The 14,093-nt window shown below is 50.4% G+C and overlaps 1 protein-coding gene and 1 long non-coding RNA gene across 2 annotated transcripts; one reads left to right on the plus strand and one right to left on the minus strand.

Annotated features, from left to right (window-relative positions):
- Nucleotides 1-531: 531 nt before the first annotated feature.
- LOC142073284 (uncharacterized) lies at nt 532-6,397 on the minus strand. The gene is made up of 3 exons (XR_012670085.1): nt 6,217-6,397; nt 1,850-3,093; nt 532-1,170 (listed from the first exon to the last, which is right to left on the minus strand). It is a non-coding gene; the product is annotated as an uncharacterized LOC142073284 (long non-coding RNA).
- A 3,978-nt stretch (nt 6,398-10,375) lies between these two features.
- On the plus strand, nt 10,376-13,747 carry LOC125642381 (40-kDa huntingtin-associated protein). The gene has a single exon (XM_048863634.2). It carries the CDS (start codon nt 10,413-10,415, stop codon nt 11,439-11,441), a length of 1,029 nt encoding a protein of 342 aa, XP_048719591.1. The 5' UTR covers nt 10,376-10,412; the 3' UTR covers nt 11,442-13,747.
- Nucleotides 13,748-14,093: the final 346 nt, after the last annotated feature.

The raw sequence follows: 14,093 nt of genomic DNA on the forward strand, positions 1-14,093 counted from the left end.
CTCATGAAACCCTACACAGGGAGCCTTGACAGCAGTAAGGAGTGGTTCAACAACAGGCTGAGTCAGTGCAGAATTACTGTTGAGCGTGCTTTTGGCCGTTTAAATGGCCTCTAGCGCTGTCTGTATGGGAAGCTGGACCTGGCCAATGACAACATCCCCACAGTTATAGCCTTGTGCTGTACCCTCCATAACATTTGTGAAGGGAAGGGTGAAAGCTTCACTCAGACATGGACCACAGAGGTTCAACACCTAGAAGCTGAATTTGAATAGCCAAAGAGCAGAGCTATTAGAGGGGCCCAGCGCAGGACCTTAAGGATTTGGGAAGCCGTGAGGGAGCAATTTGATGCTGAAAGCCACGAGTAATGTTTGGTGCCCTGCACGGGAGTGAAGTGCAGTGGTTCCTGTGCTTGTAGGCATCTGGGTTTGCTACGTATGATGCACTGACTTGCAGTGCTTGTTGCTTTCCTGGGCTACGGTATCTTTTACTTAATGCAATAAAGAATGTTTTCAAAGCCAAAAAAATTCATTTATTGAAAAGAAATACAACCGCTTGGGAAACAGAAAGGGCATGACACTTCTGTGCTGTGTGGGAGGAGGGAAGGAGGCGGGGTGGGGAACGGGACAATCACAGCTTTCCATATGTCCTGTTATCATATTCAGCCTTCCTGTCTGGAGTGCCGTGCAATGAGTACTGCACTTCAGGATGGCTATACTGCATGGTGATGGGGGTTGAGTGCTGTGGGTAAGGGTCGTAGATTGCAGGGCTGGGTGGTGAACCTACAGATTTTGGAGGCAGCTGGTGGTGAAAAGAAACCAGATGTTGGGGGAAGTGGATTGGCGGTGACATGGGGGCACAAGGGAAAGAGTTTTGGGACAAGGGCTGTGGGGGGGGGGCAGGCGCAGATCTGCTCCATCTGCAGTGCTATGAGTGCCTGTATCGAGTCTGCTTGGTGCTCATAATGCTTATGAGTCGCTTCGTGCTTTGGTGCCAGTGATCCGCATTCTGCCTTCTTTCAGTCTCCCGCCACTCCTGTATTTTTTGATTTTCAGTAAGGGACTGCTGCATGACTTCATGCAGTAGGTCCTCTTTGGTTCTTCACAGCTGCTTCCTGAGTCTTTGCAGTCTTTCAGCCATTGATAACAAGGACGACTGGGATCTCAGGGTTGCATCTGTAAAGCCAAAATGCAACAGTTAACAGAGGGAGCACTGTTCACACTAGACAGAGCAATGATTTGGCCGTACTTAAAGTACAGTGTACACAATAGCAGAAAGTGCCCATCCCAAAGCGAGCGCTCATAACCCACAGGAGCCCCAAAATGGTAAGCACAGGGGCAAGGGGGACTGATTGTTTCAGGGCCGTACTGTCCTCTGGGGTTGGTTATGTGCCTTGGGGAGAGCCAACAGCTGCAGGGGCCCCTATACTGAACACTGTCCCCACATTTTCCACAGGGTGAGTTTGTCCTGGAAGATATCTTGCTGCTGAGGGTAACCAGGGAAGCAAGGGAGGGTCTTCTACTTCAATGCAGATTCCGCCCTGGCCCATATGCTGCTTGCCTGTGTGCAGCAATTGTCCCGCCACCCCTCACGGCACAGTGGCACGGACATGTTAGCCTTAGTGGGACAAGGAGTACAGTTGCTCTGCCAAGGAACATGCGCAAGCGGATTGCCCAGCTTCTGCGTGAGACCTTCAAAGAGATCACTGAGGCCAATTACCGTGCTGTGAGAGAGCATATCAACGCACTATTCTGCATCTAGGCATGCACGCAGCCCTATCCCTTCTTTCTGGAACCCTCCTCTCCCCAAGAGCCCGCACTGAACAACTACCTTCCCAAAATAAAAGCCACTTACTGGGCACCTCCTCTGCTGTTTGTTCTTCTCCAAGCACCGTCTGCTGCAACTGGCTACCTTCCTCTTGGCTTGAAAACAGTTCCTGGCTGCATGCATCCTCTGGCTCTGGGCTCCCCTCCTCCTCAGCACCCTCGCTCCCACTTTCCTCCTCCTACCTTGTTGAACTCTGTGCTGCTACGGCCTCTGAAGTGTCCATGGTGGTCTTCGGAGTGGAGATGGGGTCACCCCCAAGTATCAATCCAGCTCTTTGTAAAAATGGCAGGTCGCGGGGGCAGCACTGGAGTGGCTGTTTGCCTCAAGGGCTTTGCGGTAGGCATTCTGCAGCTCCTTCACTTTAACCCAGTCCCAGTCATGGCCCCTTTCCATCATGTCCCTTGATATCTGCCCAAAGGTATTATAATTCCTATGGCTGCAGCGCAGTAGGGACTGGACAGCTCCCTCCCCCCAAACACTGATGAGGTCCAGCACCTCGCCATTGCTCCATACAGGGAATCGCCTGGCGCATGGAGGTATGGTCACCTGGAAAGATGCGCTGAGAGCACTCCATGCCTGGCTGAGCAAACAGGAAGGCGATTTTCAAAATTCTCAGAGAATTTAAAGGGCGGGTCTGACGGTTGGTCACCTGAGGGCAGGGCAGTAGAGTTCAAAGTGATGACCAGAGTAGCTAGAACAGGCATTGTGGGTGTCATAAATATAAAGGGAAGGGTAACAACCTTTCTGTATACAGTGCTATAAAATCGCTCCTGTCCAGAGGCAAAACCCTTTCACCTGTACAGGGTTAAGAAGCTAAGATAATCTCACTGGCACCTGACCCAAAATGACCAATGAGGGGACAAGATACTTTCAAATCTGGAGGCGGGAGAACAAAGGGTTCGTCTGTCTGTGTGATGCTTTTGCCGGGAACAGATCAGGAATGCAGCCTTGCAACTCCTGTTAAATTAGTAAGTAATCTAGCTAGAAATGCGTTAGATTTCCTTTTGTTTTGTTTCCTGATATTACTCATGATTCTTCTTTGAGTGCTTGCTCATGTCCATTCCAATAGAGGAGTGTGCACATTGTGTTCACCATTGCAGGACATTTTTCCCCTAGTGGTATCCATCAGGTTGATTCTGGAGTGGCGCCTCCATGGTGCAGTATATAGGCACCTGCCCATTGCCTCCTCAGTTCCTTCTTTCCCTCCGTGGCTGTCGCTGGAATGCTCTTATCTCTTGCTCAGGAAGCAATACCCCATAGTGATCTTTTTCCTGCAAATAAATTGTAAATAAGTACAAATAGTTAGTTAGAATAAGTTAGTAAGGTAGTTAATAGAATACTTGTAAACTCCTGCCCTGCGGGGCTAGCATGCCCGGACTCCAGTGCATGCTTCGTTCCCAGGGCTTCAAACCGTGTGTGGCGTGCCGCAAACACATGCTGTCAGGGTTCACTCCCCACTCTGAACTCTGGGGTACAGATGTGGGGACCCGCATGAAGGACCCCCTAAGCTTAGGTTCTACCAGCTTAGGTTAAAAACTTCCCCAAGGTACAAATCCTTCCTTGTCCTTGGATGGGTACTGCTACCACCACAAAGTGAGTTAGACAAAGATTCAGGAAAAGGACCACTTGGAGTTCCTGTTTCCCTAAAATATCCCCCCAAGCCCTTTCACTCCCTTTCCTGGGTAGGCTTGAGAATAATATATCAACCAAATAGATAAACCAGATTCTTAAAAACAGAACTTCATTATAAAGAAAAAAAAGTAAAAGAAGCACCTCTGTAAAATCAGGATGGAAGGTAACTTTACAGGGTAATCAGATTCAAAACAGAGAGGATTCCCCTCTAGGCAAAACTTTAAAGTTACAAAAAACAGGGATAAACCTCTCTCTTAGCACAGGGAAAATTCACAAGCTAAAATAAAAGATAATCTAACGCCTTTCCTTGCTTTACTTACAATTTTTGTAATCTTCGATTTTATTTCAGGCAGGGTTTTAAGAGATGGTTTTTCCTGCCCCTGGTTCCTCTCTAGCTCCGAGAGAACCCCCACAAAGAGACAAAGCAAAAACCTTTCCCCACAGATTTGAAAGTATGTTCTCCCCTTTTATTTGACCTTCTTAACCCTTTACAGGTAAAGGAGGGATTTTATGCTACCCTTAGCTGAATGTTTATGACATATGCCAATCAGTAATCCCCACGACAGTTATTTGAAGTGCCTGGGAGATGGTCAAATCCAAGAAAAGTGCCAGATTTTCAAACCTAAAACTAAGGAGAGAGACAGTTGGTTGAAATTCCTCCTCATAGAGGTGGCGCTGTGCCCCTCTTCGGAGCGACAACCTGACCCGGCACTGAGCACTTCTTTGACCAGGAACGCACCAGCATCTATTAGAGAAACACAGCGTGGCCTGCGTTCCCCAGTACCAACCACCTCCTGGCACCAACACACCTTTCTGGAACCCAGGAAGGCAGCACCGACAGCACGACACCGCTGTCCGTCTCTGGTGCCGAAGAAGAGGACAAAAAAGTCAGACTGGGGGCATTCCCCCATGAGAAAGACCCACATCAGGCCATGCCCAATCGGTCACAACTCAGCTGGTGCTGCTGACTCCAGCCCCAGCGGGGGACCTGTCGAGTCTTGTGCCGATGGACTCCCCTCTTAGGCTTGTGGACCACTGGGGCAGGTCCTTCATCATTCACCGTGAGATGAACCAAGGCTGTGTAGTGCTGAGGGGATCAATAAAACACCTATATTAAATTCGTCCCTAGGAGCACCATCGATGCGAGAGGCATGTGAGGTGGCGCAGAGCCTCTGTTCCCTGGGCTGAGGCACCGCAGGGCCTGGTTCCAAGAAGACAAGCACCGTTCTTGGGCAAGCCAGCAATGATGGTGAGGCACCGCCCCCAGTCTTGCTCATCTTCGAGAGGCTCAACACTGTGGCCGCGGTCGCCACAGCCACATCACTCCTCACCTCAGCACCGGTCACAGTCCCAGCACCGATCTCATTCGCAGTGCTGGTCGCACTCCCAGCATCAGTTGCAATTGTGGCACAGCTCATGATCCTGCCACCACTCTGAATCATAGCACTGCTCCCTATCATGTCTATTTGGCAGCCGGTATCAAGCGGAGTGCCTCAGGGGTTGGTCCTGGGGACGGTTTTGTTCAACATCTTTATTAATGATCTGGATGATGGGATAGATTGCACCCTCTGCACGTTCGTGGAGGACACTAAGGTAGGGGGAGAAGTAGATATCCTGGAGGGTAGGGATAGGGTCCAGAGTGACCTAGACAAATTGGAGGATTGGGCCAAAAGAAATCTGATGAGGTTCAACAAGGACAAGTGCAGAGTCCTGCACTTAGGATAGAAGAATCCCATGCACCGCTACAGGCTGGGGACTGACTGGCTAAGCAGCAGTTCTGCAGAAAAGGACCTGGGGATTACAGTGGATGAGAAGCTGGATATGAGTCAGCAGTGTGCCCTTGTTGCCAAGAAGGCTAACGGCATATTGGACTGTATTAGTAGGAGTATTGCTAGCAGATCAAGGGAAGTGATTATTTCTATTTGGCGCTGGTGAGGCCACATCTGGAGTATTGTGTCCAGTTTTGGGCCCCCCAGTACAGAAAGGATGTGGAAAAATTGGAGATAGTCCAGCAGAGGGCAACGAAAATGATCAGGGGGCTGGGGCACATTATTTACGAGGAGAGGCTGAAGGAACTGGGATTGTTTAGTCTGCAGAAGAGAAGAGTGAGGGGGAATTTCAGCCTTCAACTACCTGAAGGGGGTTACAAAGAGGATAGAGGTAAGCTGTTCTCAGTGATGGTAGATGACAGAACAAGGAGCAATGGTCTCCAGTTGCAGTGGGGGGAGGTCTAGGTTGGATATTAGGAAACACTATTTCACTAGAAGGGTAGTGAAGAACTGGAATGGGTTACCTAGGGAGGTAGTGGAATCTCCACCCTTAGAGGTTTTTAAGGCCCAGCTTGACAAAGCCCTGGCTGAGATGGTTTAGTTGGCGCTGGTCCTGCTTTGAGCAGGGGGTTGGACTAGATGACTGAGGTCTCTTCCAACCCTAATCTTCTACGATTCTATGATCACCACGCCACTCCCCATCACCGCTCCCACAGTGACATCGCTCTCCATTTCAGCACCATTATTTGGCACCGAAGAGCACAGCATCGCAATGATCGCTTAGGAGCGGGTCCTCAGGCTCCGAATCACAGGTGGATTCATACAGCTTGTGAGGGAGCAGACTCTGGACGGAGCATATGTGCTCTACTGCCATGGCCCAGGGGCTCGTTCCGGCAGCATGGCCTCCTGGCCAGTGGCAGATGCCACTCCAGTGACTGATATGAACCTCTTGGACGACTGACATGGCCCAGGGCTCCCATGCGGGATGCTCACATTCAGCAGCCTCAGAGACGAGGGCACCCCCGCCATCCTTGTTGGAGATGGGTTCCTTCTCCAGGGCAGAAGTCTGGGACTCTCAGGTCACACTTGCAGGTGATCCGCCGGCACCGGAGGATGTACAAGGTCCTGTTGTACTGAAGAAGTTATCACAAAAGTTAAACTAAATTAGAAGATTGTGATTTGGCCCCAGCATCCAGTATCTATCACCTGGTAAAACAAAATCCCTCACACCCCACCCAGCACCCCAGGTAAGTAAAACTTAACTCAAGTTTAAGGTGCAAACAAAGTGTTATTTATTTGGGGAAAGTGAACGCAGTTAAGGGGGAGAAACAATAAACAGAGCAAAACAGCATAGTGGTCAGAACCAGTTGGGCCTGAAGCCCGGCTCCCAACTAACCCTTAGCAAACCATGGGTATCCCTAATGAGAGCCCTTTTTGTACTTGCAGGGTGATGGCAATGACTGACAAGTGGACAGCGGACAGTTTCCCAGGAACCTAGTCCCTGCAGCCGCTGTTGGGCTCCGAACCTTCCACTGCCTTAAGATGGAGTTTGCAGGAGGAACACGGAACCTGGCTGAGATGGAGCAGATGGTATGGCTCAGGACATGCTCAGGATCCTCCTGGATTGTTTGCAGGTGAGTGAAGTTGACTCTCAAAGTGTGTGCAAAGTGATGGGTTCACAGGCTGCCTCTATGGCAGACAGCCACCATTGCTGGGCGCAGCATCCTTATACATATAACCTCTATGATGCAAAAGTTCTGTAGAGAAAGGCTGTTGTTTAGCCCTATTCAATATGGCAATACCAACAAGATGGCATCCAAAACCAGCAATGTGCATAAGCAGCACGCAAACATCATAACATTAACCCATTATAGCATAAGGATTCACATTACAAAACAAAAACCTGAAAAATAAGCCTACAATCTGGTAACTGTACAAGCCTCTTTGTCATCTTCGCCTGATGAGGCAGTAGCAAATATGACCATAGCCCTGATGCAAAATGATTACAAGGCTCACCAGGAGCTCTTGCGTCGGATGGCTCAGAACCTCAACCTCCAAGTAGAGGAGATAATGGAGTCAGCCCTGGCTTTGGTAGACATAGTGACCCCCTCACGACCAGCGAAAGTAGCCTTGCCCCTGAATAAGGCTGTCTTGTGACCCATAAGGGCACTTTGTCACACCATGGCCTCTCTTCAACCCACAGCTAAACAAGTGGAGAGGAAATACTTCGCACTCCACAAGGGATATGAATACCTGTACACTCATCCTGCACCGGGTTCTCTGGTTGTTGCTGCAGCCAACAAGAGGGAAAGGCAAGGGGAACAGGGACCATCACCCAAGGCAAAAGAGGCCAGGAAACTAGACCTTTTAGGGAGGAAAATATACTCCACGGGAGTTCTCCAGTTAAGAACCACCAGGCGCTGTTCAGCAGGTATGACTTTAATTCCTGGTCAGCCATGCAGAAGTTTAAGGAGCTCCTACCATCGGACTCTAGATCAGAGTTTACTGCCATGGCAGATGAAGGCAAGGCCATAGCCAAGGCATCCCTCCAGGTGGCCTCAGATGCCATGGATGTGGCAGCCCAGGTGATAGCCACAGGCATGGTAACGAGACAAAACTCCTGGATTCAGTTGTCTGGCCTACCCCATGAGGTCCAACAGACAGTGCAGGACATACCATCTGAGGGACAGTCCCTTTTCTCAGAACAAATGGATGCCCGGCTTCATAGCCTAAAAGATTTGAGGGCGATGCTGAAGTTGTTTGGCCATCACACTCCAGCCCCTCCCCTCCCCTCCATCCCAATCCTGGAAGCATTACTAACCTCAGCCCATGTGCCATTTTTACCCGCCTCACCACCAGCAGAGACACGACTTCGGTCGACGAAGGAATAAAGGCTTCAGAAAGAGACAACCAAAGGGCAATAAGCAAACTTTTGAGGGTGCGCCCAAGGACTGTGCACCAGTCCATAACTAGGATGTCACCCAGAGGTGAAAGTGGGCCCCAGACCCTTTAAATCGCTGCTGGAGCCCCGGCCAGCACAGGCCGGGCAGCATGGAAAAGCTGGCTGCGGAAGGCTGACCCCCACCCTTTTCACCTGAGGCCCTGCCTCAGATAAGTCTTTTATCTTACTTTCACCCCTGATGTCACCTCTATGTTTGTGGACCGTTTGTCCAGCTTTTACTGGGCACGAGCCAACATCACTTCCGACCGATGGGTGCTTCATATGGTAGAAGTGGGATATACCCTGCAGTTTATTTCTTCCCTTCCTTTCCACTTCCCCTCCCTGTCCCCCTGAGGACCGACCCTTCACAAAAATCTCCTGGCCCAGGAGGTGCAGTCACTCCTAAGGGTAGGGGCAGTGGAGGAGGTTCTAACAGCTAAGAGGCCAGGGGTTTTACTCCCGCTACTTCCTGATCCCAAAGTCCAATGGGGATTTCAGACCCATCCTAGACCTTCAAAACCTCAGCAAGTTCATGAAGAAGCTGAAGTTCCGCATGGTCTCCCTAGCCTCGATTATTCCTTCCTTAGATCCAGGGGACAGGTATGCTGCCCTCAACTTGAAGGATGTGTACATTCACATAGCCATCTTCCCAGGCCACAGAAAATACCTTCAATTTGTAGTAAACCAGAATCACTATCAGTTCATGGAGCTGCCTTTTGGCGTGCCAGCAGTCCTGAAAGTATTCACGAAATGCATGGCAGTGGTAGCAGCCTCCGTCAGGAAATGAGGAGTGAAGGTCTTCCCATACCTGGACGACTGGTTGGTCAGGGGTCAGTCCAAAGAACTAGTGGAAGGGCACATAGACTTCGTACAATCCACTTTCAGGAACCTAGGTCTCCTGGACAACAAACACAAGTCCACCTTGTCAGGATTCCCTCCCCACTCTGAACTCTAGGGTACAGATGTGGGGACCTGCATGAAAAACCCCCTAAGCTTATTTTTACCAGCTTAGGTTAAAAACTTTCCCAAGGCACAAATTTCACCTTGTATTTGAACAGTATGCTGCCACCACCAAGTGATTTAGACAAAGAACAGGGAAAGGACCACTTGGAGTTCCTATTTCCCCAAAATAGCCCCCCAAGCCCTTACACCCCTTTTCCTGGGGAGGCTTGAGAATAAACAAGATGAGCACAAACCAGCCTTGGATTTTTAAGACCCAAAAAACCCAATCAGATTCTTAAAAAACAGAACTTTTCTTCAGAGAAATTCACCCCACATCAGTTTCAGATTCCTGAATTACAGCATATTAGATATTTCTTGTGTTGCCTACTCTATCCCATGGCTGGATCTGGGTAGGCTGAGCCATATAGAGGATCACCTACAGCAGCGAGTGCCATGGTGCAGTGGTGCTAGGGTTAATTCTACAGAAGCGCTAAAAATAAGGTTGCGGGTTCTGGCAAACTGTTACTCTATGTAACTAAACTCCAAGATGCAGCACGCAATACCGAACGAGCATGTAATTGTGTCCTTTTCCCCCCCCCATCCCTTCCACTCTGTTGTTTGTTACCCTCTTGTTTTGTTGTGTTGGGAGCTGGTAGTCTCTTTGGACCATTTTTATGTCACTGGGAGGCCACTAGCCTATGCTTGGACTCTGTGAATGGATACACACTAATGAAGGCTCTGAGGTGAGGCAGGGAGGGCTGGATGTGCTGCTGACCATGCTGCCAGGTGGAGGGCGGGTTTGGGGAGCTAGCCCTTTTCCCAGATGGAGCCTGCCTCTGGTTTGTGGGGCTTGCCCAGCGCCGTGCCCGTGGGCTGCCTGTGTCACTGTGTAACGGTGATGCCGTAGCCCGGGGGGGCCTGCGCCATGGCCCCATGACGGGGTTTCAGGCCTGATGGGCTGGGCTGCAAGGATCTGGGGCTGTTCCCCTCACAAGCTGGGGCACCACACCCCTACTCCGCCCCACTCCCCAGGGAGCCGCTACCCCTCAGCCTCCCAGGGCTTTGGGGACCCGAGCCAACTCCCCCCGTACATCCCCTCTCAACAGACGGGGGACCGACTCCCCCCTCCCTTCTCACGAAGCGGCGGAAACCTCAACCCCGCCTCTTGCCTGCTCCCGGGGGTGCATCACATTCCCGTTAGCCACGCCCCTTCTCTGCAGGAGTCGTGCGCAGCCTCTTCCGATCAGGCGGCTGCCCATTGGCTGGCACGCGACGGTTTCACTTCCGGGCGGCAGCCGGTGCGCGGATGGCGGCGGCGGGTGGCTCGGGCCCAGCTGGCCCCGGGGGATTGGGGGCGGCCGGCCCCGGCGGGGGCTGGGACGGGGACTTCCTGGCGCGGTACCGGCTGGTGTCGGCCAAGCTGCGGAAGAGGTTCCTGCGGAAGCCGAACGTGTCGGAGGCGGCGGAGCAGTTCGGGGTGCTGGCCCGGGAGCTGCGGGCCCAGGAGAGCCTGCCCTACGCCGCCTGGTGCCAGCTGGCCGTGGCCCGCTGCGCCCAGAGCCTCTTCCACGGGCCCGGCGAGGCGCAGGCCCTGACCGAGGCCGCTCGCCTCTTCCTGCGCCAGGAGCGGGACCTGCAGCAGCGGCTGAGCCTGAGCGGCGGCTTCGCCGAGCATCTGCAGGCCTCGCACAGCTGCTTCGCCTTCGCCGCCCGCCTGCACCTGGAACTGGGGCAGCCGGCGCTGGCGGCAGGCCTTTGCCTGGAGCTGGGCTCGGCGCTACGGGACATGGAGCAACCTGGCCAGGCCGCCCCGCACTTCCAGCGCGCTGCCGAGCTGCTGGCAGCCGCCGAGCTGCCCCTGGAGGCGCTGCGCTGCCTGGGCGAGCTGGCCTCCTGCCTGCTGCTCACCCGCGACTACGACGGGGCCCTAGCAGCGCTCACCCAGGCGCAGCTGCTGGCCCAGGCCGGGCCCAGCCCGCCCAGTGGTGCCTTCCTGGAGGTGTTGGTGCGCTGCGAGGTGTCCCGGGTGCTGCTCCTCCTGCTGCTCCAGCCGCCACCGCCCAAGCTGCTGCCCGAGCATGCCCAGACCCTGGAGAAATACTGCTGGGAGGCCTTCGAGAGTGGGGCGGGGGCTGGGCAGCTCCCCCAGGCAGGGTACCTGCCCCCTGGCCTCTTCCTCCTGCTGCAGTCCACTGTCATGGCCTGTCAGGAGAAGGACCTGGAGGCGCTCAAGGTGCTGCAGGCAGAGCTCTGGCCGCTGCTCAGCCCTGAACAGAACCACCTGCTCCACCTGGTGCTTCAAGAGATGATCAGCCCCTCTGGGCAGGGGGCCTGAGTCCCCCCAGGCAGACTGGCTTCAGTTGCCTGCTGCCACTTCCATAGGGGAGTCAGTCTCCCACCAGAAAGAGAGGCCTGCCCCACCCACCTGCTGCTGCCTTAGTGGGACTAGAGAGATAGGCCTTGTCCATCTTCAGCTGCCATCTCTATGGCACTATCTGCCATCTCCACAGAGACTAACTGCATCTTCACTGATCTGTTGCTATCTCCCTCATATAGCCTGAAACCCTCACCAAGCATCACCAGAGAAATTAACCTTGTACACCTACTCCAACCATCCACAGGAGAGATGAGACCCATCTGCTACGCTGAGGAATGGCCTTTCCCCTGTGCTGCCAGCCACAGGAGTCTAATCCCAATAGGATCACCACCAACATGACTTGTTTCACCCACCATGGGATTCTGTTTCCCACAGTAGCCACATGGAGGGTTGTTCCATTTTGGCTCATCACCACTACAAAGCCTTGGTTCATCTCCCTGCTACTATCCGCATGTAGGAAAGGACTATGTGAGCTAAAGACTATTTTCCTATTGGGGACCAGGAACTTGGACATGCCAACACTTCCTATTAACTACTTCTCGTTATAGAGACCTTTCCTTTCTCAGCCCCAGTGCAGCCTCTTTGCCATTCTCCTCTCATTCACAGATTTGAGACACCTGCTACTGCAGGAGATGACCTGATCCATTAGAAACTGTGTATGTAAACTACTACAGTTTAAGGTAGTAAGAGGCTGGATTCTTGCCATTTTTTATGAAGATACTACAAATGGCACTCATTTTCCAAACAGTCCACAAACGCCAGGATTCAGTCTTTCAGATTAAAATTCTCGCATTTGGAGATGTAATGACTAGTGCATTTTTTCTGTATCTGTTTCAAAATGAGACTGGTTTTGTATCAGTGTAATTCACATGTGAGCAAGCTGGTAAAAATACCAGTTTCTCTTTAAGATGCTAATTCAAAAAAAGTAACTAAACTCAACTCTTTCCATTTAAAAACTAAATTGGAAGCTAAAATTTTATTCTGTACCTTCTGCTCCTGGTTCTGTTTCAATGTTGGCAGCTGTTGCCTAAGAGTTGTACTTTCTAACTACCTGGCTCTCGGTCCTAGCTCTTCCTCTGTTAATATTATGCTGTAGCTAGAACTCTGGAGACACCAATGTATCCTGAAGCCTTCTAGTTCTTTAAGATGTAATTCAGTAAATATTGTAGACTTTTAAAATTGTTTACTGCTCAAAGCAAATATCACTAGCTACAACCTAGGCAATGTGGGGAGTCATTGCTGCTGGCTCTTTAGCTTCACTACCTTGTTGGTTTCATTCAACAAGTAGGTAAAGATGGATGTAATATGTTTAATTTTAGCATTTGCTACGGATACTGTATTACTTTACATATCAGGCCTGTTACAGCAGTTTAAAAGGATTGTATTGGTGTAGGGGGAACATTTACCTATAACTTTGGCCCTCAGATATGTTTTTGCAACTCCTTCTAAGGTGTATAGGAGTTGTGCAAAATTGAGCCTTGATGTATATCTGAAAAGCATGTGAACTTTGATTAGTTTAATACTTTTAACATTAATTTTTCCATTTTAATGATAAAGAGAATTGATAAGACCCTTTCTGTGGTCTAATGAACTAAACCGGGCCTAGAAGCCATAGAGTTCTGCACTGTGACACTCTAGTCTGACAAATCATTTAATCTTTGTGGGCCAGCTTTCCTACTTGAATTTCTATTTCCATTTTACAAATTGCTGGTGTAAATTTAATGTTTGTATGGCACTTCTTATGTGCTGAAAAATGATGATGCCCTGAGAAGAGCATGTTGCTGGCCATCTTCTGGAAAGAATGTTTTCCTGCTGAGGATGAACTTTAGTTGCCCCTTTCTGGGGTGGGTTCCCTTTAATTGTTTCTTTAGGATCCATAAATACGATGTTTTTTTCTTTTTGCGAGTGGGATTACCTTTTACACAAATAGAACCTTGTGGACCTTAAGCTAAGTAGTGTTCCTACTTAACATGGTCTTCTGGGTGAATAAAAGTGAGGCTGTTTTGGAAGTGGCATAAAAATACTTCAAGCCTATACTGTAGTAAGTGGAGACAAAACATCCCTGTAAAACACTGGAAATTGATGGGTATTTTGTCTTTATTTTGCTTTATGTGCAACTGCAAACTGATTTATACATATAAAAGTGAACTTTACATTATTTCTTAAATGTTTTGAAACGTAATTTTTACTGGCAAGTTTTGAAATCATCAGTTCATTCACTGATGTATGACTCTAATGAAGCATCTATGTACTGGAACTCAGAATGGAGTTTCCTGTCTTTATTGTCCTGAAGTAGTCTTCAGCTCTCTAAGCTTGTGTATGTGCTGCAGGGCTTGAGCCTAGGTGGCAGTGCCAGAGGGCAGGATACAGGGAAAAAAATATTGAAGGGAGCTACTATTGTATGTTACATCTTTAAGATAAAACTGTGCAAAAACAAAGCTCCAGGTCTTCCTCCTGGGGGGAAGACTCATAACCATGTACTGAACTGGTGATGGGTGGGAACAGAGTGCTTCAAAAAGAAAGAGCCTTCTGAACTATCCTACTAGGGCTGAAAATGTTTAAGGGCTATTCTAAACATAGAAAACTCTGTCCCTGGTTAGAGATTGCTTA

Source organism: Caretta caretta, chromosome 9, assembly GCF_965140235.1.
Source record: "Caretta caretta isolate rCarCar2 chromosome 9, rCarCar1.hap1, whole genome shotgun sequence".
NCBI lineage: Eukaryota > Metazoa > Chordata > Testudines > Cheloniidae > Caretta > Caretta caretta.